The 26,447-nt window shown below is 44.8% G+C and overlaps 1 protein-coding gene across 21 annotated transcripts in view; it reads left to right on the top strand.

The window, feature by feature from the left end:
- ppfia1 (PTPRF interacting protein alpha 1) overlaps nt 1–21,763 on the top strand; it is an 89,016-nt gene extending 67,253 nt beyond the window's left edge. For 11 of the 21 annotated variants that reach the window (XM_057347551.1, XM_057347561.1, XM_057347566.1 and 8 more), the window contains 5 exons: nt 2,672–2,769; nt 4,840–5,015; nt 5,099–5,167; nt 8,621–8,789; nt 20,794–21,763. In XM_057347551.1, the coding sequence (XP_057203534.1) occupies nt 2,672–2,769; nt 4,840–5,015; nt 5,099–5,167; nt 8,621–8,789; nt 20,794–20,858 (577 nt within the window). In that variant the 3' untranslated portion in view covers nt 20,859–21,763. Of the gene's footprint in view, nt 1–2,671; nt 2,770–4,839; nt 5,016–5,098; nt 5,168–8,620; nt 8,790–8,911; nt 8,981–20,744 lie in introns of all 21 variants that reach the window. The other 10 variants (XM_057347554.1, XM_057347560.1, XM_057347568.1 and 7 more) reach the window with 4 other exon arrangements.
- The last annotated feature ends 4,684 nt before the right edge of the window (nt 21,764–26,447 follow it).

Below are 26,447 nucleotides of genomic sequence, written 5' to 3' on the forward strand. Positions count from 1 at the left end.
ACCAGATCGTAGAGAAGCTCATCAGATGCGTAGGCTCTGAAGAACAAAAGGTGAATGAATGAGCACGCCGGCTTCCCTCTTATACCCGGACATCCGGGGAGGAGCCCGGCATGCAAATTTCATTCGCCAATTTTCATTGGCCTTTTCTAAATACTCAGAAGATGATTGGTTCTCAAGACAAACCCCATTCTGTCGGTTCGACACAACGTCGAGAGACCGACAGAAAGGGAACCCGCGGTTCCGGTGGCTATCCAAAGATCTCATCACGTCCTGTTTAATGCATATATTTCACAACATGCTTTCATTTGGTAAACTGGATCAACAGTTTCATTTTTAATATTTTGACAGACACTTTCAGTTATTTTTTTTCATACAAGTCGTGAACGGGGCTTGTCTCTGAACGTGCACTTGCTGCGGCTGCCACATTCAAAAGAACTTTAAAAAGCCTGACATTATGAAAAGTCTACAGCAGAGACATTTCTTGTTTTATGACAACATATCCCCAATGTATGTGAATGTAGCCTACCAACATGTACACGTGAATGTTTGTAACTTAATCCTGGGTTAACATCGGAGAAACCCAGCTGTGTTTGCAGTGGTATTTATTCCATATGGGGGATATATGCTGAATATCCAACTACATTATAGAGCACATTCGCTTTTAAAGGAAATAAAGCTAAATCGTGTTCGAGTTGGGTTTTGCCAATGTTTATGAATGACGTGCATCGCAATACACACGAGCAAACACGCGCAGAGTTTTGCACAGGCTCTCTGATCTCACTCGCTGTATTTCTCAATTTGCACAAAACACAGAGCGAATACAAACATTAAAGCTCTGCATGCAACCCAGCAGACGTTATAAAACACTCCTTATATATTGAACATGATTCAAACCCAATAAAGCATTGATTGAATGCATAGAGCAAATTTAAAATGTAAACCCTGTTTATGACTAGTATTAAATATAATTATTAGTGCCTGTGGATTGAAGTTCTTGTAACTTTGATATTGTAGACAGCGTTTGTCTTTTAGGCCTAAACCCTCTTAACTTTGAGTGAGGCAATGAGTTTGATGCACTGAGTGAAGATGTGTGAGGAGACTGCCACTCAGCGGTAAACAAGAGTCAACACACATTAAAGAAGTACCACCGCAGAGACGGCGACGGCTCATTCTGGTTGAGTACCTGCTGTATAATAATATATCATATTTGAGTGTTTTTGTAACTCAAAAAGAATAGGCTAAACTACCATCTACCACCTTTGAGACAAGTAATGTTCCCTGAACTCCTCACCAGGGCTTGACATTTGCATCTCAGTTGTGACGGGTAAGACAGCAATAAACTATGACATATTATAGTATTATACAACAGCCAATCACATTCCGGAACCAGAAAGAACTGAGACCCATGTGATATTCCAGCAGCATCACCACGGGAACGGCTTCATTCTTTAGTCACTCTGCCTAACTAAGCAAAATCCAAGTTATGAAAGTGAAACCCAAAAAAGCACATTTGGCAGTGTCTGGCAGCACCCAGAAATGCTTTTAAAACTTACATCGCACTTCACTGTAAAGAAGCACATGTTTACATGAACAACTATTGAAAAGTATGGCAGTACAATGCAAAACGCGTTCACACACACGTCTGTCTGATTATTTCTCACTAATAACTTGACTGGAGGTTTGTTTAACTGTGAACTGGGCTGGAATTCCTTTGAAGGTTTCTGATTTATCTCCACACGTGTGCTTTCAAGTGTTGTATGAATGCAGTAGCGCTCTATATCAGCTAACCACAGCCATGCTATCACACCACTACTGCAGCCATATCGCCTTCAGATTGTTTCCACTTTCACAACTACCAATCATTCATTCATTTCTGAGCTCGAACCCTTTAAGTCCCAGTTTGTTTACGTGATGCCTCACATGACATCTATGATTTCCTCTTGGTGAAAACTGTATTGAGGGGCGTCTGAACTTCTACATCAAAATCAAGCTCACCTTTCATATCTGCAAGAACAAGAACCAATCAAAAACGATGAATTCTAAAAGAACTTGTTTGAATAAAACAATCTTCAAATCTTGTGATTTGCTGTAAAATGTGATTTCTTTCTTTTCAAAGCGTGCACACACAAACCACTCTCTGACATCGCTGTCTAATACAGCAGAAGCTTGGACTGTAATGGGGAAAACAGCATGATCATAAGAGCAATGGTGCACCTTTTCAACATGAGGAAAGCATTTTCCCTCAAAATGTGTGATTAGTGCCGAAATGGCATACAGATTCAAGGCAAGCGTGCTGTTTTAAGGCGTCTGACAGAAACGTGCATGCGGTTATGTGAAGGGTGTTCTTAGCGTACTGTATCATACATGATGTGATTGGCTGTGTGGCCCTTGTGTAGGCCAGAAGACCATTTGACCAGCAGGTTTGTTGCTGGTGGCCCATGTCGTTGTGTTAAATGTACAGATATCTTTTCTGGCTGGAATTCTCCCACACCACACTAAAGGGATGTACATCAGAGGCCTTTCACTTCTCACCTCTTGTCCGTTAGTTGCGAGAAATCTTTCACTTTTACCTTTGAATGTTTTGTAGTAAGGCGTCGTGGTTTTTCTCATGGAGCGTGTTGATCTGAGCAGTTGTGTTTTAAGGCCGTCTTCACATGTTTCTGCCCTATAGGAGCAGCTTTCAGTGTGGCGTCATGTGTTTAAGACGACTCAACTACGACAGAAAAGAACTGGAACTGAGACGTGATGAGTCACAGATTGAAGTCAAAGGTAAGTAAGCGTGTCTGTTTTTCCATGTTTGTTCTGATGTATTGGTGAAAAGTACAAAACAACTTTTCCTTCCTTTGGTCAAGTCATCATGATGAATTAATGTTAGATCGCAAAAGGTTCAAAGCATTTTGTTCGATTTTGAAGAGATTTCTTTAGGTTAGTGTTATGCTGTAAAAAAACAAATAAATAAAAACAACGATTATTGTATAAAGTGTTTTATTTGGCTAAATATTAGTATTTAAAAACAACATGTTTTTGAAATCATTTTTATTTTATGAACAAAAAGGGAAGTTGTAAAAGCCCAGACAGACTTGAGAACAACCCTATGAAAGTAGACTCAAAGACACAAAGACTAAAGCCAGTGGCCAGCTGTCATGTAGGATTGTGCGCCTCTTTGAGAGTATACCGGCAGCTGGCCGTATTAGAGCGAGAACGGTGCATATACACACCATGAACAAAGCTATGCTTGCTTATTATTTTCACATTAGCCTCACTCACCATTCACATTTGTCCAACTTCTTCAGCTATAAAGACCATAAGCTTAGAACCAGGCCGACAGATGCCAGTGCTTCCCACATGTCTGACATATATTTGAGCTGGTAGCCAATGGAAAAGACTGCTATTCACCAACACTTGACTTAATACAATGTTTATATTGACATTACATTATTCATTTCTCAAATCCAACCTCCTCAACATTGTCTTTAGCATGTAGCAAGCTGACACTGTATGCCAATGCACTCCATTGTTTCTTGTTGTTTTCTTTAAGAAGAATCTTCTACTGGAACATTTTTATGAAAGTAAAAGTTCACCCTAGAATTCAAACTTGCTGGTATTATTGAACTTGCTGCCATCTGAGATGTTTTCTGTTGTGGAACAATAAAGAACGTTTCTAGGTAAATCCGCAGCTCTCTGCGCTTCATATAATGGATGTAAATGGGGTTCTAAAAGCACATATATCCAACACAAGTGTGATCCCCATGGCTCCTGGTAATATATTAACGTCTCGTGAAGCAAACCGATCGTTATTTATTACATTATGCGCGGTTTTCTACAGCTTCCGCCCAGCGTCTCCTGATGGCACTTCCTGTGGCATAAATGATGTTTGCGCGATCTCAACATCGCAGAGGGAGGACATGTATTGTGCCGATCTTAAAAGACCTCATTTATGCCACAGGAAGTGGGATCAGGATCAGGACGTTTGGTGGAAGCTGTGGAAAACACTGCATGGCCTAAGGGTGAGTAAATAAACAGCGTGGGTGAACTGTCGGTTTAATTATGAAAAAAAAAAATTATTGAGGTTTTCAAACAAAACATTTTTGTTTTGTTAACAACTGGTTTTACAAGAGAACTATCCAAGTCACGTAGCAGTAACTGGGCAACTTATTTACATGATGTGATGTTTTTTCTTAACGTTGTGTAAATCTTGGGACTATTTTCAGAACACAAAAAGATTCCATCTGCAAAGCCTAGGTAGCACATGATTAACATTGTGGGAGACTTGTAGAAGGACTATAAGGCTAGATTGACGGTAAAGAAAATCTGTTACATATGGCTTGTTGCTCCCTGAACTCTTTGTAAGTGGCTTTGGAGGAAAGCGTCTGCTAAATGACTAAATGTAATATATATTCTAGATCGGCCATAGAATGATTGTGAATGGACATTTTTCTTGCTTCTGCGTTCGAGAAGCGGAGGTCGTCATAGCTGGGTAAACGCAGCAGTCTTGTCCTCAGTGATGTTTGAGGAAGTGCTCAGGTGCTGCATGCTATTAACTGCGGTCCTTTCACGGGAGATCTGGTATAGTAGAGACAACAGGTTGAGAAAACCTCTCGCACACAGTTGACCTAAAGCGTCCACAGTAACCTCATGATGAGAGCCAGGATGCGCACAAACACACTGAAGAGAGAGTGCTGATCTCATCGGGAGAGAAAAGACACAAAAATGGGTCCGAGGCCGTTAATATACCTGGCCATGCCACCAAGGTGAAGTCTGTGTGGAGAGCAATGGGATGCTGGACTACAGCCCAGTAATGGAAATAATGGAAGTGTTGGTATGGTTCTCTCATGGCAGATGTGCTGGTGTGGACCAACGAGCGTGTCATTGCTTGGGTGCAGTCTATTGGGCTGAAGGAGTATGCTGGAAACCTTAAGGAGAGTGGTGTCCACGGAGCTCTTATAGCCTTGGATGAGTCCTTCGACCACAACGCCTTGGCTCTGCTTGTGCAGATCCCTACACAGTGCACACAGGTAATACCCACACCGGTGAGTGAGTGATCCAGCCATCGGCGTCTGTTCTGATCGCTTTACTTTTGCCTGTTGTGTGTTTTCAGGCGAGGGCAGTCCTTGAGCGAGAGTACGGTAACCTGCTGGCCGCAGGAACTCAACGAAAACTAGAAGAGGTGAGCTTCTGTTTGGACACTAGTGCTAAATATGCTCTCCTGTCCCCACACGCTTTAGTTTTAAAAGAGTGTGACCCTCAGAAATGAGCACCCTTGAAACAATTCACCCTCCTGAATACTGTCATTTATGTGTTAATAGCCAAACAAGCATGTCATTCTGTAACTTCATGAGCGGTGGGCAGGCAAAAAAGCCCTCGGCTCAAAACAGGCATTGATAAGTTGCTGTCAGGAAACTACAGACGAGAGGTTTGCTTTAATAAAAGCAGAAGAGGAAGTTTTGTTTTCTGAGGCTTACAGTAGGGCTGTCAAACAATGAATCGTATCCCGAATAAAACTTGACATTTACATAATATGTCTATTAATTCTGTATTTATAACACGTACATGCATTATATTGACCAATACTTGTAAATGTATATAAATGTTTATTAATATGCATGCATGTGTATGTTTTTATAAATTCAAACTGAATGTGTACAGTACACAGACATACAAGTATTCACCCCCTTCAGTTCATGTTGCTGCCTTATGTTAAACTACTGTAAATGACATGAATCTATACCTTATACACCATAATGACAAAGCAAAAAACAACTTTATGAAATGCAAATTTATGAAAAAAAAGTAGTCTCGGAAGCATTCCAGTCTTGCTTGTTGTTGTTGTTAGTACACTTCGAGTGGACTTCACCTGTGGCTAATTCAATTGAATAAGGATGATTTGGAGCGGCACATACAGATCTGGGGAAGACTACCAATATAAAACTGCTGTATTGAAGGTTCACAGAAGCATGTATTCAATTCAACTCTGTTCAACATCAGTAGAAGTTTGGAACAACCAGATCTCTTACTTGAGCCGACCCCTGTCCAGACTGAGTCATGGATGGAGAAGGGTCTTGGTTAGAGCCGTGACTAAGGGTGTTTTCACACCAAGTTAGTTTGAGCCCTCCAAACTCTCTCAGCGCAGTTCAGCGTGTTTATGTGAACACCCCAAGTGATCTCAGACCCCCCTAAAAGGCCCAAACATAAACCGTACTAAGAGGAGGTGGTCTTGAGTGTTGTTCGATTTCCTCGTGACATGTGAAAGCGGTGAAGTTTCAGTCCGCTTTGTGTTTTGTTTGACCTGTGTACCTGGAGGCTTGCCGTACCTGCAGCTGTGCACTTTGTAATGCACTCAAAGCGAAAGTAAGACGAGACTACATTTGTTAATGTACCAAACGTACTCGAGCCAGCATATAATTGTGACGTTCTTGATTAGAAAAGCAAGCATATTCACATGTTCAGTTCGTCCGTCAGTCCGTCCGTACATATTAAACCAGAGAAACGCAGCGTGCGGTGACCAATGAATCTCATGAAGTCCCAAAACATGAAAGTTATCACTAACAGATTCATTGGAGCAGTTGGTAAGATCAAAGCAAATGGTGGTTTATATTCTAAATAAAGTGATGTTTGATATTTACTATTACATAATTTTCATCAGTCTTTATCACACATCAAGTCTATTCCTGTTTAGTAATATTCTGTTAATGTCAATAACAGGGTGTTAAAATATATCTTTTTGTTGGTCTATCGGAGTTGTGAGTACTTTTTTGGGAAGATCACCCACTAGTTTCATTTTTAAAATTAGTTTGCTACATTCATTAATATGACCTTTTGATATACATTGACCTTTACCAACCCATTCTTTTAATATTATTCTATTCTATTCTGTTTATGTAATGTTGTACAGTTTTTCAGTAATTTACAATCAATGTGTATAAGTGCTGTTAAATCATGATACTTTAATAATAACCAGTGGTAATTATTCTAACCTTACTGTAATACAGTCCACTGCTGCACAGAAAACTGGAGTCTGGGTTCTTATGAAGTTATAGTGTGAACAAGGGTCCGAGATCACTTTAGTGCTCAAGAGGACCAGAATAAGAACTGGGTTCTCCTTTGAGTCCACTATACTGTGAACACCACTGAGGACTGAGGTCATCTTCGGCTAGTTCCCTATCTGGTTCACTTGAAGTCAACTGGGTTTGCTTCTTTTAAAACAAACTATATGTGAAAACACCCTAAGAAGCTGATGATCACTCTGGTTGAGCTCCATGATCATATATGGAGATGAGAGAAACTTACAGAAGGACAAACATCACTGCAACACTCCACCAATCTGGGCTTTATGGCCGAGTGGCCGGACTCAAGCCTCTGCTCAGTGAAGACATCTGCAAAACAGCACTTAAAGCAATCTTTCAAACTGTCAGAAACACGATGCTCTGGTCTGATCAATCTCAGTTTCAAGCATCATGTCTTCAGTAAACCAAGCACTGCTCATCACCTGTACAATAGCATCTCAAAGCTCAGCGGCACCAAACCTAGCACCCCCTAAGCACACGACTAAAGTCTTCTGGACAACTCGGTCTATGTCCTTGACAGTGTTGGGTGTAACTAGTTACTAAGTAATTAGTTACTGTAATTTAATTACTTTTCCCTTGAAAAAGTAAAGTAAGGGATTACTCTTATTTTTTCTGTAATTTAATTACAGTTACTTCTGATGTAATTAAACTAAATACTTTGTGTAATATGTGTGTGTGCAGAAGAGGAATTTACATAAAAATTCAAAGTCTAACTTTAAAATCCGTGCGTTCATGTATAATTCTCACATTTGTAATTAATAATAATACTTTATGTAGTTTTATATTATTTATTTGAATGAATGAAAAGAGCCGTTTCATGTCTATCCTTGAATCACTTAACTAATCAAGGTTGATGTAGGATATAGAAAGTAATAAGTAATTAAATACTTTTTGAAGAGAGTAATTTGTACAGTAATCTAATTACATTATCAAATGTGTAATTAGTAACTAGTAATTAATTACTTTTTCAGAGTAACTTACCCAACACTGGTCCTTGAGTGGCCCAGCTAGTTCTTGGGCTTGAACCCGACTGAACATCTCTCTAGAAACCTGAAAATGTCTGTCTACTGATGATCTCCATCCAACCTGATCTGAGGAGAAGAATGGCAGAAAATTGCCAAATGTGGAAAGCTTGTCACATCATACCCCGAAAGATTTGAGTCTTAACCAACTACTGAGTTAAGGGTTGTCACAAATCAGTTTGTTTGCTCGGTCATTCTGGTGTATGGAGTGTAGACATCACAACATGTGGGAAAAAATGAAGCAGGTGAATACTTTTTCTAGGGACTATATATTATGTGAACCCAAACTTTTGTCCTGGATGAAATGAATCGCCATGAATCATTTGATGTAGTAGTGTCCGAGGGAGTGAATGTGCAGTGTGAGTGAAGGGTTCTGGTGAGGTGTGAGCGTGTCAGAGGGAGGTTTCTGCTGTTGGTTTAAGTGAGGGCACCAGACAGGCCGAGGTTCATGCAGCTAGAGTTGAAAAGAAGGTCTCTGCCACTGGAATAGCCATGATAGAAATCACACAACAGATGGGTTTTCTCTTACGGCAGGATGATGACGATCATTTCCGGCGTGCACCCTCCTGGAGAAAGAAGTTCCGGCCCAAAGACGTGCGTGGAATGAGTGTGGGCTCTGCTGACACGCTGCCTGCAAGCTTCAGGGTGACCGGCGGTGGACCTCCATCTACTGCCCTGCTGTCAAAGAAACCACAACTTGATGGTACGTTCACAGTCCACACAAACCCGTGTTGCCTGAAGCCAGATTGTTTGGCTGTGGTGTGCTTCTGCAGCATGTGATGTCATGTATATTGCGTGACTAATGTATGTGTGGGGGGGCTGTAGGGAGTGTTAGTGGAGTTCAGCGGTTGGACTCCGCTACAGTCAGAACCTACTCCTGTTAATCTCTCTGAGGTGAGTCTCATTTCTGCTTTTATTTCTACGTTCATAGAACCTTTCTCAATCACAAACATGATGTCAGGCTTTCAAAAAAAACGTCTCGGTTACGGATGTAACCTCGGTTCCCTGATGGAGGGAACGAGACGTTGTGTCGAACCGACAGATGGGGTTCGTCCCTGAGAACCAATCACTTCCGACTTCTTAGAAAAGGCCAATGAAAATTGGCGAATGAAATTTGCATGCCGGACTCCGCCCCCAGATATCCGGGTATAAAAGGGAGACAGCGTGCCTCATTCATTCACCTTAGTTCTGAGGAGCCTGAGACCTCTCACGACTGCTGCAGTGGACAGCACGTGTTGTGGCAAGAGCACACAACGTCTCGTTCCCTCCATCAGGGAACCGAGGTTACATCCGTAACCGAGACGTTCCCTTTCTGTCGGTCTCTCGACGTTGTGTCGAACCGACAGATGGGGTTCCTATGGAAAACGCCATAACACTGTGCCCTGTCACAATCTCAACGAAGCGACGGTGACTGGCCTGGGCGTGTCAGCCGTGAGCGCTACCGCGAAATTGTAACCTACCAGTGGGTAGGTAAGGGGTCCCACAGCTTTCTTGAAAGGTGGGAAGGCCCCCACCTTCGGCCTCACAGGCAGTGGCCTTGTTTCTCTAACAGCGAGAAGCCGCCCGGAACCGTAAGGCCACTGGGTAAGAGCTACTTCCTCAAGAGGGGGATGCGCTACAGAGACCACTTCCTACCGCAGGGAGGAGTCTAGTGGAGATACCAACATGGTCTCACCGATAGGGGAGAGCTCATTGGAAGAAAGTGCGGATTGAAGGAGTTAACCGCGAGGTGGAGGTCCACCTAAGGAGGTCATGGGTTACCAAGGTGGGAACCAGCATGATGATACATCAGACGGAACCGCCCTACTGGGGGGTTGCAACGTCTGGTAGCACTAGGTCCGGTTAGAGCTATGTTGCGAATAACTCCGGAGATACCCGGCCTAAGGGGCAGGGCTGCTCTGCCTCAGCCTGCCCGCAGGAGGTGCTTGCTAGTGATGGATGGAGTGCCTGTTCTTCACCCAGTGGGGGAAGAAGGGAGGCTAGTAGTACGCTGACCCCCTTAGGAGAAAGGGGGAAGGTACTGTCATAGGCGTACACCCTACCGGCCGCCGGTCTTGCCTGATGCCTGCAAGACTCGAGCCGATACCGGTTTTACACGGAGGCTGTAGGACCTCGCGAAGGTGATGGGTGTAGCCCAACCCGCAGCTCTGCAGATGTCTGCCAGAGAGGCGCCTCGAGCCAGTGCCCACGAGGAGGCTGTACTCCGTGTGGAGAGAGCTCTCACCCAGTGGGCGTAGGCGATCTTAGGACAGGTACGCCAAAGTGACGGCGTCCATGATCCAGTGCACCAATCTCTGTTTGAGACAGCCCTCCCTGCTGATCTCCAAAACAGACAAAGAGCTGCTCAGAGCTTCTGCGGCTCTGCGTGCGGTCCAAGCAGAGGCGCAATGCGCGTACTGGACACAACACGGATGGGGTTGGGTCTTCCTCCCCGGTGGGGAGCGCCTGTAAGTTCACCACCTGGTGTCTCGGGGGAGTGGTGGGAACTTTGGGCACGTAGCCGGGCCGGGGTCTCAGGATAGCGTGAGAATAACCGGGCCCGAGTTCTAGGCAATCTGTGGACACGGAGAATGCTTGTAGGTCCGCTACCCTCTTGAGCGTCCTCCCGAGAGCCGTCTTCATCGTGAAGTGAGAAAGAGCGGCATCTCCGAGGGGCTCCAGGACCGCATCAAGGTCGTAAGAGGGTACGGAGCGTGGGTGAGGTGGTAGCCTTCCCGCGCCCCTAGGAACCAAATGATCAGGTTATGCTGTCCTAGAGACTACCAGCAACTGGGTCGTGATGAGCGGCAACAGCGGCTACATACACGTTCAGTGTGGAAGGGGAGAGATTATTCTCGAGTCTCTGGAAGGACCGCACCCACTTGATCAAGCAACTCCGCGGGTCTTCTCTTCGAGAAGAGCACCAGGATGAGAAGAGGCACCACTATAGGCGTATAGTCACCTAGTGGCCAGGGCCCTAGCTTGAGTAGTGGTCTTAACCGCCGCAGGGGTTAGGCCACTCAGGATCTCCTCGTTCCGTCCAGGGGCCAGACATGGAGGTTCCAGAGGTCTAGCCCGTGATGCCATAACGTGCCCTTCCCCTGGGAAAGCAGGTCCTTCGTCAGGGGAATCGGCCAGGGGGGAGCTGTCGTCAAGAGCATTAGCTCCGAGAACCAAGTCCGGTTGGGCCAGTATGGCGCAACTAGTACACTTGATGCTCCTCTTCCCTGACCTTGCACAGGGTCTGTGCAATGAGGCTCACTGGGGGAAAGGCGTACTTCCGCTTGTCCCACGGCCAGCTGTGCGCTAGAGCATCCGTGCCGAGGGGGGCCTCGGACGGGAATACCCTAGCGGGCAATGGGTGGTGTCCAGGGAGGCGAACAGGTCTACCTGAGCCCGCCCGAACTGTACCCAATGAGCTGGACTGCGCGGGGGTGGAGTCGCCACTCTCCGCGAGGCGTCAACTGACGAGAGAGCGCATCGGCTGTCTGGTTCAGGTCGCCTGGGATATGTGTGGCTCGCAGGGATCTGCTCACCTGCGGACTCCACAGGAGGAGGCGTCGGGCGAGTCGTGTTAGCTGCCGTAAGCGAACGCCACCCTGGCGGTTAAAAACGCTATGGCAGTTGTGCTGTCCGACAGGACCAGCACGTGCTTGTTCTGCACGAGAGGTTGTAACCCCTTCAGTGCGGGTAGCACATCCAACAACTCTAGGCAGTTGATATGCCTGCGCAGGCGGGGGCCCGTCTATTGCCCCGACACTGCATGCCCGTTGCAAACGGCACCCCCTAACCCTGCAGGGAGGCGTCTGCGACCCTGACGCGTCTCGACCTGCCCGAGAGGGTCCCCTGTCCGTAGAAAGGTCATTGAAGACCAAGGGGTTAGGGTGCGTTGGCAGAAAAGCGTAATCACCATCCGCCTGCTGCCGGTGTGCCACGCTCTCCAGGGAACTTGACTCTGTAGCCAGTGTTGGAGCGGTCTCATGTGCATCAACCCGAGGGGTATCACCACCGTCGAGGATGCCATGTGCCCAGGAGCCTCCTCCCGCTGACTGCTTGAACCCAAGCAGTTCAACACTGACTGAGCGCAGTCGCGCTGTAATGGAGACAGAGTTGAGTTCCATACCAAAAAAGAGGATGCTCTGCACAGAGGAGAGCTTGCTCTTTTTTGGTTGACCTGTGGTCCCAATCGATCTAGGTGCCAAAGCACTAGGTCCCTGTGTGTACATAACAGATCTCACGAGTGTGTCAAATGAGCCAGTCGTCGAGATAGTTTAGTACCCGCACACCTCTCTCCCTGAGGGGAGTGAGGGCGGCTTCCACGATCTTCGTGAAGACTCATGGGGACAGGGACAGACCGAAGGGGAGGACTCTGTACTGATATGCCTGACCCTCGAAAGCGAACCGTAGGAACGGGCGATGACGAGGGAGAATTGAGACATGAGAGTAAGCGTCCTTCAGGTCGATTGCCATGAATCCATCTTGACATCTGATAGATGCCAGGATGCGCTTCTGCGTGAGCATCCTGAACGGCAGCTTGAGTAGGTGCCTGTTCAGGGTACGCAGATCTAGCGACCCCCGCTCTTTTGGGGACGATGAAGTACGGGCTGTAAAACCCGTTGAACATCTCGGCTAGAGGGACGAGCACGATCGCTTCCTCACAGAGGGGTGGCGACCTCGGCCCAAAGCACGGGGCATCCCTGCCTCTGCTGAGGTTAAGAGGATGCCCCGAAACTTGGGCGGGCGTCCGGGGAGTTGGATCGCGTAGCCGAGACGGACCGTATCCCGTAGTCACCGTGACGGTTTGGGAAGCTCTTGTCAGGCTCCCAGGGACCGACAGGGAGGCTAGAGGTACGTTCTGCTTCATCGACCTCCCGGGGGTGGTTCAATGGCTGGCAGTGCGGATCCCTCGCCGTGGGGGGGACCCCCAGAGAGGAGATCAGCTCTGCAGTTTTACCTGCCTGGCGATGATGTCTGATGATTATCCTCGACATTGGGTCTTGCCGCAACGTCGAGTTGCCGAACACCGTCGTGTAGATGGTGATAATACCCAGACGATGATGTGGCACAACGCACCGTCGATTGAGAGTGCTTAGGCTGCTGATTATCAATCAAACAAACAAACAATGGAATGGCTGGGGTCAGGCCCGAAGGTATTCTCGATCTCCCTGGGGTCTTCCCATGAGGGCCGCTTTGGCTTTCGCTGCGGCTGCTGACGGGGTGGTGGTCTCCTCTTCGATGTCTCGAAGAGGACCAGGGCTGCTGGGAAGCAAACGGTGCACGGGATCTCGGCGGCCAGAGGGCGGTCGAGTCGCGGCTGGGGAGGACATACTTGATATCCTCTGTCTGCTCCCTAACTGTCGAATTCGACAGTATCACCAAACAGCCCCCCCTTGCGAGATGGGTGCATCGAGAAAGCGGACTTTCTCAGTATTACTCACCTGTGCAAGGTTCAGCCAGAGGTGTCTCTCCTGGACCACAAGTGTGGACATCGCCCGACCACCTTGGTCGCCCGAGAGCGAGGTCAGTGAAGCCGCGGAGTTCCTGCATAAGTGCTGGGTCGGTCTTACCCTCGTGGAGCTCTCTCCGCACATTGGCCTGCAGGAAGGCCATAGCGTGGAGAGAGGGGACAGCTTGGTCTGCAGCAGAGTAAGCTCTCGACACCTCAGATGCCGAAAAGCCTACGTGCTTTGGACGGGAGTCTAGGTCGAGCCCCTGGGGACATCGACGTATCCTCTAGCTGCCCCACCATCGAGGGAAGAAAGGGTGATGGAACTAGTTGATGTGTACGCACCGAAGGGGGCGTTCCAGGTCATACTAGGTTCCTCATGCACTTCCGGGGGAACACGGCACTGGGGGCGAGTGCGGCTTCGAGCCGCTCTCAAGCCCGATGTACCGTGTATCCAGCCGCAAACGTTGGGAGAGGCGGTGCGGTGCACCGCAACCCAATGCCGGCGGCCCGGGAAAGCATGGCTGACATTTCGACGTCCGCTTCTTCCTGATCTCGACCCCCCGAGGGAGGGAGCTTCAAGGAGTCGTCGGAGTCTGATGCCAGTAAGTCACTCTCCGATGCTGCAACAGACATCTCATCATCACGTACCGTGTCCGATATGTGATTCAAGAACAAGACGGTGGGACCGTCTCATGGGGAACGGTCAGACGAGCAAGACGAGGTGCGAACGGTCCGCGAGCCAGTGGCTGACGGATTAGCTCTCACAGTAATCCTCATATCACCCTCGCTTCTCGCCGTAGCGGGCGGCAGGGCCGTAGTCCTGCCGTCACGGAACGGGAAGCAGACGAGGTGGTGGCTGAGTCCCGTGGGAACACAGCCACCCGTGACGCAATGTCTGAATCGTCAACCGCCCGCAGTGCAGGCAGGACGTATCCACAACATCTGCCCCAGCGTACTGGAAGCAGACATCGTGTCCGTCCCCCTCCTCGATGAGTGTGTTGCACCCATGAGAACAGCGAGACAGCTCGAACACTTCTGGAACCGCCGAGATGCCCAGGGGAAGTCGCTGCAGGAAGGGACAGTCCGCTGCACCACGTCGTAGAGCCGGCAGTCTTGTAGCGAAGTCTGTTGATCATGAGCGAAGGCTCCGAAGAACAAAAGGTGAATGAATGAGGCACGCCATCTACCTTTTATACCCGGATATCCGGGAGCGGAGTCCGGCATGCAAATTTCATTCGCCAATTTTCATTGGCCTTTTCTAAGAAGTCAGAAGCGATTGGTTCTCAGGGACGAACCCCATCTGTCGGTTCGACACAACGTCGAGAGACCGACAGAAAGGGAACATACGTATTTCACAGAGTTGGCCTGAAATTTTATGAAATACAAATGAAATGTAGGCTATAAAGCAAAAGTTTGACCTCTAAACTCTCTCACTGAGTGCATTTACATGCACAAAATCAACGGATATCAATCCAAATTGGCTTGAAAAGAAACCTGTTTTCACGTGTTTACATGCACAGTAATAAACCGGCTACGCAGAAAACCGCGTTTACATGGAAGTTTGAGACTTGCCGGGTTTCTTGCATGCAGTGATGTCACCGTCAATAGTCTGTTTTGTCATTAAAAATGCGGCGGGAAAACGGTCAGAAGCTGTATTTTTATATATCCTCTCATGTTCGCAGTACCTGCATATGCAACAATGGTTTTTCATTTTGGCATTTCTACATCAACTGCATGATTCCAGAGCCGACTTTTATACGTTATTTACCATTACTTCCATTTGAGACTTTTACTATTGCGCTGTCAGACATGCGCACATAAACACAACTGCGAGAAACCGGTAAAGGCGTTTACATGCAGCGCGAAATCTGAGTAATGGGCAAAAAAACACCTCTGACGAGCGGGTTTTGCTTACGCCGTTTATGAGCTTTCCCTGATAAAAGAAAACCGTTTTACACGTTTACATGACTGGCACATCACCAGCTTATTGAGCATAATCGGAGTAAGACTGTGCATGAAAACTGTTGCTGGATCAGATGTGTAACTTTGAGGAAGGTAAAGAATTGGCTGTCTTTTTGAATCCGTTGATGGTTTAGCGTTTTAACAACACTAATACAAGCGTGGCCTTTTTCCAGTGTCTAAAGGAATGTTTCATCCAAAAAAAATGTCTCCTCATCAGTTCACACCCTCACTTTATCCCACATGTAGATTATTAATGGATGCACATATCGATTTTTTCTCTTCTTAATCAACCATGAACCTGTTGGATGCATGTCTGTGATGCTGCCACAGGTCGTGGTGTAAGCATTTCTCAACAGCAGCGCTGCAGAACTCTTATATTAACAGCAGCGGCGCTAGAGATGCTCCTACATCACTCGCTCTGATCCCTGAACTCATCCCATCCCATACTACCGCTGCTTTTTCCTGATCATGTTTTATTGCCAGAGATGGATAGTACTTACATGTATCTGCACTTTATTACTGTTTTTACCTCACAACATCATAAGGAATATATCACACTTTTTAATCCACTACATTTCATAAATGAATGTCGTTTTCTTTACATTTTAATGATAATGAGTACATTTAAATCCACCACTTTCTTTTACCGAAGCATTTTTACTTTCAAAAGTAGAAAGGTATTGGATTTATCAGGGTTTTTCCTGGCTCCAAATGAGGCGGAGGTGGTGCTATCCTGATCTTGTACACACACACGTAGACCTACCGTACCTTTAAGTGACTTTGAGTTTGACATATTAAAAGTTCTAATAAAATTTGATAAAAATGACAATTATTAAGTTATATAAAACATTACTTTTATTCAACGAAACAGAAATGTTTTTTTAATCACATAAAGCTTTTTTATCATTTCAACTAACTTTTCAGCCCACAATAGCCAACTGAATTAACCCGTCTTTCTAAATTTCTGTGGTTCACTTTAAATGATTCAATGATCTCTTATATCCGCTAGTGACTGAAAAGTTCAATAGTTTAAATTAATTGGTTCAAATGAGTCATTCGTGTGCGCGTGTCAATTCTCTCACACAAACCTAGCATGTGAAGACACAAACACGAAACATCATACGAGTCATGAGACATAGGGAGATCATGCAGAGATGACGTTTTATGCAAAATACTCAGAAAATATGAACATTTTGCATTGATTTGATGACAGGTTTGTGTTTTTTAGAGCATCAATATTTTGGATGAACTATTCCTTTAAGAAACTGTGCTGGTGTACACAATCTTGGGTAACACTTTACTTGAAGGGGTGTTCATAAGACTGACATGACACATGTCATGAATATGAAGGAGATTGTATGCATGTTTATGACAACTGTCATTAAGTGTCATTCGCTGATTTATGTCATTTTTAATTCAAAGATGACATTGTTTGAGTTGTGTTTCTTATGACAACTTGACATAAAGCAATACATCATAACCTGTCATAAACATGTTTATTCGTACCACTGTCGTTTTTCAGGTATGTCTAAAAAAATGTTGAATATCATGATAAATGTCAATATTTTTGTCACTCATTTCAGAAAGTGAAACCCACATATTATATAGATTCATTACACATAGAGTGAAATATTTCAAGCTTTTGTTTATTATATGCCAAGTCCTGCTGGAAAATGAAATCAGCATCTCCATAAAGCTTGTCAGCAGAAGGTCAGCTAAAATGTCCTGGTAGATGGCTGCATTGACTGTGGACTTCAGAAAACACAGTGGACCAAAGTCCTCTTATCAGATGAAAGTAAATGCTGCATTTCATTTGGAAATCAGGGTCCCAGAGTCTGGAGGAAGAGAGGAGAGGCACAGAATCCATGTTGCTAAAAGTCCAGTGTGAAGTTTCCACAGTCAGTGATGGTTTGGGCTGCCATGTCATCTGCTGGTGTTGGTCCACTGTGTTTTCTGAGGTCCAAGGTCAACGCAGCCGTATACCAGGACATTTTACAGCACTTCATGCTTCCTTATGCTGACAAGCTTTATGGAGATGCAGATTTCATTTTCCAGCAGGACTTGGCACCTGCCCACACTGGCAAATCTACCAAAAGCTGCTTCAATGAGCATGGTGGTACTGTGCTTGATTGGCCAGCAAACCTGCCTGACCTGAACCCCATAGAGAATCTGTGATGAGAGACACCAGACCCAACAATGCAGATGACCTGAAGGCCGCTATCACAGCCACCTGGGCTTCCATTACACCTGATCAGTGCCACAGGCTGATTGCCTCCATGCCACGCCACATTGATGCAGTAATTCATGCAAAAGGAGCCCAACCAAGTATTGGGTGCATAGAAATGAACCTACTTTTCAGAAGCCTGACATTTCTGTTTAAAATATCCTTTTTTTTATTGATCTTAGGTAATATTTAAATTTTCTGAGACACTGAATTTTGGGTTTTCATTATCTGTAAGCCATAATCATCAAAATTTCAAGAAATAAAGGCTTGAAATAGTATAGAATATATACATAATATATGGGTTTCACTTTCTGAAATGAGCGACAAAAAATATTGACCTATTTCACGATATTCTAATTTTTTGAGATGTTTTTGAGACTTTTACTTGAGTAGATTTTTTGACTGGTAACTTTACTTGTACTCAAGTACAATTTCATCAAAGTAGTAGTACTTGTATTTGAGTATAACATTTCTGTACTTTTTCCACCTCTGGACATACATACTTATGTCGTTTGTCCATTCCTCAAATACGACAAACATTCACTAAATTAGCGCCACTCCCGGCAGTACGCAAGACTATCACCTACCGTCATTAAAAATGTACATTTTGGGGTATTATTTTGCAATAATAGCATGTGTTGTGGTTTTATTTTATTTTCAAAATGTTGTGATAACTATATTTACATTACACATACACAGATGTTCAGGCCTTTTGAGCAAGTAACACAACATATTATTAAATAACAGCACGATACAGATACAAAGCAGTTAGAATGTTTAAAACGTACAAATATTCAAAGTGTAACGAGGTGAAACCATTGATTTATATGAGGAACAGACGCGAAAGCGATCCCCATCTGCTGTCTTCCGGTTTCTGCTGCGTTTCCAAATTTTCAAATCTGGCGCCAAATTACGTCAGCCTTAAAGGTGCCGTGAATTAAAATCACAATTTGAACCCGAGCTTTTGTTATATTAGAGGGAATGGTATTCAAGCGAACATCATGTAAGTGTCAGAACTGAAAACGCCCTTGTTACTGAGATTACAACTGTTATTGACACCAGGCCCAGCGAACGCCAGGTTCTGGAATGCACCTATCTATGACGACATTGATAGGTTGAACCCCACCTCCAAAAGAAAAATATCAAACACTACTTCTATAGCCCCGCCCACTGGTTCACACATGACAGAACTAGTGGCGCGGAACCAGATAGAGCGAGCAAGCAATAAACAAACATGCCGTTAAAGATGGCTAAATATTGTGCCATCCCTGGTTGTGGAAGAACACAGTCGCTGCATAACCTTCCCTCAGATTCTGATAGTAGGAATGTGTGGTTAAAGTTTATTTTTAAAGACGTTCCAGCTCATGTGGGAAAAACATGGAGCGTTTGTTCGTTTCATTTCTCCGAGGATTCCTTCATGAACAACGCACTGGTCGACGCTGAGACTAAAATGAAAAAGCAGTGCTGTGCAGTCAATATTGAATCCGACAGGAATGGCGCAGCAATCTTATGTGAGTAAAACATATTTGTACTATGCGTCACTATTGCTTTGTTAGAGATCGCTTGATATGCCCTGATAGTATCACCTGGGGACCTCTAGTCATTTGTATTAATTGCAGAGGTTGTCTGTGATCTTAAGCCCGTGTGAATCGCCATCTCTGTGATTTGGTGGGCTCATATATCAGTTTTCAAGGTTTTATCCACCGTTTGCGAATAATGGAGGCTGTTTTGAAGTGTTTTGGTATTATTTCGGATGCTGGGTCATATCCATAAATTACCGGGAGTCTCTCGTTTGTTTATCATGGAAACTCTCGTAACATTTCAGACCCGCGATCGCGGTGATCTTTTGTCCAGTTCACGATCACGGGTCTCAAATGCTGACAGGTACGGTCATATATCATTAAACACCATACAACTATAGGCTATACAAACTATACGCAAAGCCTTGCCATCACATCCAGTCAGTAAACTTGAGTAAAATCATCCCGTGTGAATGCGTCACATGAAATACTGATGTGGGGAGGTCATTTATAAATCACAAGAGGTCTCCAGATAATGCTAATCTCGTACGAATGGTGCTAATGTGTAACTTAACGTACGTGTCTAACCAAATTCACAGAAGGCTCCGACTAAGTTTACTACGCAAACTGCTTCCCAATCATAGCAGTGGGCATTTACTTCCAAGTCTTCATGGCAGAACGCCCATTCAAACCCATCGTTTGTAGAGCCGGCCTCAAAACCCGGGTAGAAAATAGCCTATTACTTATTGATTTTGAATGTAAAAACCACGCGAACGTCATAAGTAGACCTCATACAACAGTATAAAACAATGAACAACACCACGTCACCGCACCTTTAATAGTGAAATATCATTGTCTTTCGCAGAGTCATTGCGTCAGCGTTGAGTGTGAAATGCTATTGGCTCTCGTTACAGATTACATCATTCTAATGTTCTGGCTTGTTTACAGATGTGTTGATGTTCGTAAAATAATAATAATATTAAAAAAGATGCGTTGATGTCCGTTCCCGGAGTTCCATTGAACTAAGTTATTGTATGGCTTCAGTTCAGAAGGTTTGCAAAGCGACTTGTTTGTAATACGTTTATACTGTTTTGTTCATTTTATGGAATAAATACATGTGACTGTAATTTTACTTGTGTGTTGTGTCTAATGGTTGACAAGTGGTGAGGTTAAGGGTAAGGGGTGGGATAGGGGTTAGGTGCTCTTAAAATATCTTTGAATCTTTGACATTGGTAATGTCAAGTTGTCATGACAAAGACCCTGACAGGTTATGATGTATTGCTTTATGTCAAGTTGTCATAAGAAACACAACTCAAACAATGTCATCTTTGCATTAAAAATGACACAAATCAGCGAATGACACAACGACAGTTGTCATAAACATGCATAAAATCTTCTTCATATTCATGACATGTGTCATGTCAGTCTTATGAACACCCCTTCAAGTAAAGTGTTACCCAATCTTGTGTTTTGCATGGGTATCATTCTGGTCATTTTCCGTTGGGTGTGTCTCTTTTATTGCAGGCTAACGGTTTGATGCTTTCCTCTCAGTGTATGTGCATTACCTGTATAGGTGAGGCCTTTGAAGAGAACGGGCTCCCATCGGGATGGAACTTGAGTGGTCATCGCTTCGGGTGATTCCCTCTCACAGAAGATCCGTAATGCCATCATCAGTAAAATCTTAAACCCAAGAGTATATATTTGAGATTATTCTTCTATTTATGTATGCCACAAGGACATTTCATTCATTTCAACCTCTTAAATGCTATTTCTTAACCCAGTTCAAGTCTTCTTGATCGGTTTTAATGCATCACATGTCCCGAGTTTGTAAATTGTACGACTGAAGGCGTCTAATTCAGTGGTTTTAACCCCATCAGGCTAAAAATACATACTCAACCTTTCTATTTTTACTTTTCCCCACAAGTGGCCTGAGTAATGGGTATGGTGTGAATGTCAGAGTTGGTACATATATATGAAGCTGTTTTGTTAACTCGTGGCATTTTCATTATTACCTGTGATACCAAAAAGAAACCCTTGGATAAGCCATCATTTATGAGGGCTATCTTTCTCCAAACATCGACGTCAGACTGAACTCCTGATCCATTCCTTAGTGCTGCAGTACAGGTGTGTATGAAGAGAAATGTGGACCAACCTTCCTCTGGCCTCAGCACAAACTTTTTTCTCTTCAAATCTTCAGCTATATGATACTGTAATGAAGCCTTATATTTGTATCCTACTTGATTTGTTTTTCATCAACTTTTTGACCCTTTTGTTGTAGGAATTGTCATATTTGAATATCAGACACAGACTGGAATCATATCCCAGTTTTGCATCGTTTGTAATTGTGTATTCTTTAGTCACATGTATAATTGAAATCATGTTACTATCTTTTTTATTGTCTTTTATTTAAATCTCCTGGTCCTGTAATAGAAATAATGTACAGTCTAACTACTTATCGACTATTTTTATCACAGTATTATTTATTGCTTACATTTCAATAAAATACTGAAACATATTTTCCACTGCCAATAAAAGTCTTTTTAAACAGAATCCTTCATGATGTGCTGCTCTGTTAGACTTTCATAAAAACGATGTGCTCATTTTTAGAGTTTTATTTGGTGACGCACAATCATAAATCTACTGTGTTCCTGTCACTGGTGCTTTTCACCACAGCCGTGGCCTCCAGGTCTAGTGCTGCGATCTTTGGGGCAGCTTCAGAATTCCCATCTTACCCTTTTTTCCTCTGCAAAATGAACGTACATGGTTATGATGTGGGGTGTGGGACCAGAAATCCTAACTGAGACCATGGGAGAGTGCAGCATCCTGGTCCCTAGCTAGGGGTGCACCCTAGAGCCAAGTAAGTGGAGGAACAACCACACATTTTGAGAGTATTACAGAAAAACTAAGACCAGCTGACAACAGGCAATTCAACTAAACTGCATTGTAAGACCGCAATTCATGGACCCCAGCTTTAAGCCTTTGAACTTTGAATATTTCAGATAAAGACACCACACAGCATTGTAATGTTTTGAAAATGTTTAATATCTTTAATATTGAAAGGAGGTCATACAGTCGTTTTAAAGAGGCACTGTCAGCATTTTGGTATTTTCATGAAACGCAAGGTGCATATTAAACACGTTTACATACAAGACAAATAACTTGTTTGCGCGTGCGTGCGGCTATGCATTTTCTGGCACATAATGAAGCTTTGTGTTTTTCTTTCTACAGAAGCTATTTCTATCTACATACACCGCAGGTCCCCTTTACTACAGTAGGCCTGAACAGACAGACTGCTCTACAGAGCGTGTTTTGTCACTACGTTATGTCGAAAACTTGACGACCTCTTAGTCCTGTGCCAGCCGTCGTAGTGATTTGAAAGGGAGCACTACGGCAACCTCACCGCTAGATGCCACTAAATTTCATACATGCACGTTGGAAACTAACACAAGTCAGGAAACTGTTGAATATAGTTTTTTTGCACACAAAAAGTATCCTCGCTGCTTTATATTATTTAATGCTGAACCACTGGAGTGACATGGACCATTTCAACGATGTCTTTACTCACTTTCAACGCTTTAAAGTTTGGTTACATTGCAGTCTATGGAGGAGGCAGAAAGCTCCTGGACCTCATCAAAACTTCTTGATTTGCATCTTAATTTGTATTCAGAAGATAAACGGAGGTCCTAGGGTTGTTGAACGATTTACGGGTGAGTAATTCATGACAGAATTTTCATTTTTTGGCATTGTTCCCCTTTAAAGTCTGCAGAGCTGTGGCCCTCCAGGAACTGAGTTTGAGACAACTGCTTGTTGTCTCCGAGCTTGCAGTCTCCCAGTGAGTAAGCCAGTGGCAATAGTGGCAAGGAACCACAACTCCACTATGGATGTGTAAACCTTGGGAGAGGCCAGACTCATCCGGGAGAGCCAGTTCTCCTCTGGCATATTAAAATAGCACTGCTGAAACTACAGAGAGAAGAATTACTGTAAATTGTAAGATTCAATGGAAATAATTAGCCAGGCTGGTTAATGAAATGAGAAAAGAACCAGTGGAGATGGAAAAAAAAGATATTTATGTCTGTCCAATCTTATTCTGGTTCTGGATGACTGTAGGTTGTGACTGTAATCATTATCAAGCTGCGTACACACCGCAAGTTGCTGTGTGTAGCCAGTCTCTTATTACGAGGTTGTTAGAAGGCGTTTCTAGCCCCCAACAACAGCCACATATGTGGTGTTTTGCAATTGAACCTCAAGAGGGCAGTATGGGGGTAATTGTTCTTGTTGAAACAAGTGAGGTATAGAAGAGAGAAGTGTTCTGGCAGAGTGTATGACGTGTGAAATAAAATAGCTCGAGTATTTCCATTGCTTCTTTATTGACTAACCTGAGGACACAACAAATTGGCGACGATGAGTTCCGTACCTGCGCCTGTGCCTTTTCTGCCATGCAGTGGAGAGCCTGCGATTCCTTTCGGTACGTGGCGGAAAATGTTTGAGAACTATTTGCTAGCCATAAATGCTACGGGGCAAGCATGGCCGGATGCCAGAAAACATGCTATTTTGCTACACAGCCTGGGTACCGAAGGTCAGCGGCTGTTTTACACCTTACCTAATACTGGAACTACGTTCGATGATGCAATGGCAGCGTTAGAGAATCATTTTGTGCCTACAGTTAACGTAGTGGTGGCGCGACACCGCTTTTGGCAACGTTCTCAACGTGCGGATGAAACGATTCCACAGTTTTTGACCGCTTTGCGACACTTGGCCTCAGTGTGTGCATACGGTGACATGGAGAGTGAGATGATTCGGGATCATACGCCCCGGCAGTGCGAGAAAGACTACTGCTAGAGCTGTCACTGATGCTGGATTCTGCTATCACGATTGCGAGTCAGGTGGAACAAGCACTATCGAACTCGAATATACTGGCTGCGCAAAGCTCAGTTCAAGCTGTGTCATCCAAACCTTTCCGTCATCATAAGACGAGCACGCACCGTCATGTTGGAGCAAAACCTGCTGCCAATGCCATACAAGGAGCGACTCGCATGTGCTACCGTTGTGGAGCTAAAACCCACCTGGCTAATGCGACTGATTGCCCTGCTACTCAGGCCAAATGCCGTTCTTGCGGAAAAACCGGACATTTTTCTAAGGTATGTCGTTATTCTAAGGATGTTAGAGAAGTAGTCCCTGAAGTGGTTGTCCTCTTTACAGATACTACTACCGTTTCTGCAGACAAACTATTATGCAATGTTCAGATTACTACTACAGAGGTACGGTCCGTTGACACTGAGTTAGTCGTGGACACAGGCTCATCTGTGTCAATTCTGCCTGAGGTCATTTACAACAGATACTTTAAGATCTGTTCGCTTATGGATCCTAAAGTGAAACTGGTTACATACTTGAAAGAGGCCATTCCGGTACTCGGATGTTTACGTGCGGACGTTTCACTGAATGATGCTGTAACTTCTGCTTGCTTCTACATTGTCAAAGGTGGCTCTGCCCTAATGGGTATGGATCTAATTCGAGCTCTGAACTTCTCTTTCCATTTCGGTGCTGCACCTAAAGCTGATGAATTACATGCAGTTGTAGCTGTGACCTCTCCAGCCCCAGATGCTTCCGGGGGTTGTGTGAAAGGCTTTGTTCATAAACCTACAGTCAAACCGAATGCTACACCGGTACGTCAGAAGTTACGTCGGATTCCATTCTCAGTACGCCAAGCTGTTTCTACGGAATTGGACTTACTATTGAACAAAGGCATTATTGAAAAAATTGATTCATCCCCGTGGATCTCCCCTATTGTTGTAACTGCAAAGAAAGACGGAAAAATACGTTTATGTGTGGATCTGCGTGAACCGAATAAGGCACTCATTGTAGACAGTCACCCTCTGCCACACATGGACGAACTCTTACATGACCTTAGGGGTGCATCAGTATTCACTACAATTGATCTCGTGGCTGCGTACCATCAGCTTCCCTTACATGCCGTTTGCCGGGACATCACCGCTTTCATCACACACGACGGCCTCTTCAGATACTGTCGGGTTCCGTATGGCCTTGCTTCTGAGCCAGCGGCATTTCAAAAGATGATGGAATCTGTTCTGAAGGGCGTGAGGGGAGTTCGGAACTATTTGGATGATGTCATTGTGTACGCTGCTACGCAGGATGAGCATGATGCAACACTGCGCACTGTCATGCAGCGCTTGTCAGATGCTGGACTGCAGCTGAACTGGGACAAGTGCAAGTTCAGACAGACTTCCTTAAAGTTCTTAGGGCACATCGTTTCGAAAGACGGCATTTCTCCCGATGATGAGCACCTATCTGCGATCATTAACGCCCCTGCGCCACACGACATTGCTTCCTTGCGCTCGTTTTTGGGACTGATCTCGTGGTACAGCAAATTTCTGCCTAATTTTGCTTCGAATGCTGAACCATTACGTGCATTGGTGCGAGATGCATCAGAGACTACATTCGAATGGGCTGTGCCTGCCGATCGCAGCTTTAAAGAACTGAAAGATCTGCTTTCTAAAAGTCCAGTGCTCACGCTGTTCGATCCATTCCTTCCCACTATAGTGTCAACAGACGCTTCTGATTATGGGCTGGGGGGTGTTTTGACACAACTCCACAAAGACAATGTTGAAAGGACTGTTGCGTTTGCTTCCAGAACTCTTACGGCTGCTGAAAGAAAATACTCTACGGTCGAGAAGGAAGCGCTGGCCTGTGTGTGGGCAGTAGAAAAGTGGCGGCCGTACTTATGGGGTCGACACTTCACGCTGAGAACTGACCATCGTGCACTCACTACATTGCTGGCAACAAAAGGCCTTGGCCGTGCGGGGTTGCGTGTCGCTCGGTGGGCGGCGCGCTTGCTTTGCTTTACTTATGATGTCATATACCGCCCTGGGACTCTTAATTGTGCTGCCGACTGTTTATCCAGATTACCATTGCCAGCACAGTCGGATGATTCAGTGGAACCAGACATGGTTGCTTTTGTGTCTGGCCTACCTACTTTCTCTGTCGAGGATTTTTGCTCAGCTTCGGAAGTCTGTTCGGAGTTGGCCTTACTGCGTGCACAGATTGGGCGGCGCTGGCCGAAAAGGTGTCGGGAGCTGGCACTATTGCTGGTGCCTTATTTTCGTATTCGGGACGAACTGTGTGTTGATGGTGCTCTAGTGAGGAGAGGGGAACATCGTGTCATTGTTCCTTCTACATTACGCACGAAACTGGGCATGAGACGCACCAAGG

The sequence above is a fragment of the Triplophysa rosa genome, linkage group LG12, assembly GCF_024868665.1.
Source record: "Triplophysa rosa linkage group LG12, Trosa_1v2, whole genome shotgun sequence".
NCBI lineage: Eukaryota > Metazoa > Chordata > Actinopteri > Cypriniformes > Nemacheilidae > Triplophysa > Triplophysa rosa.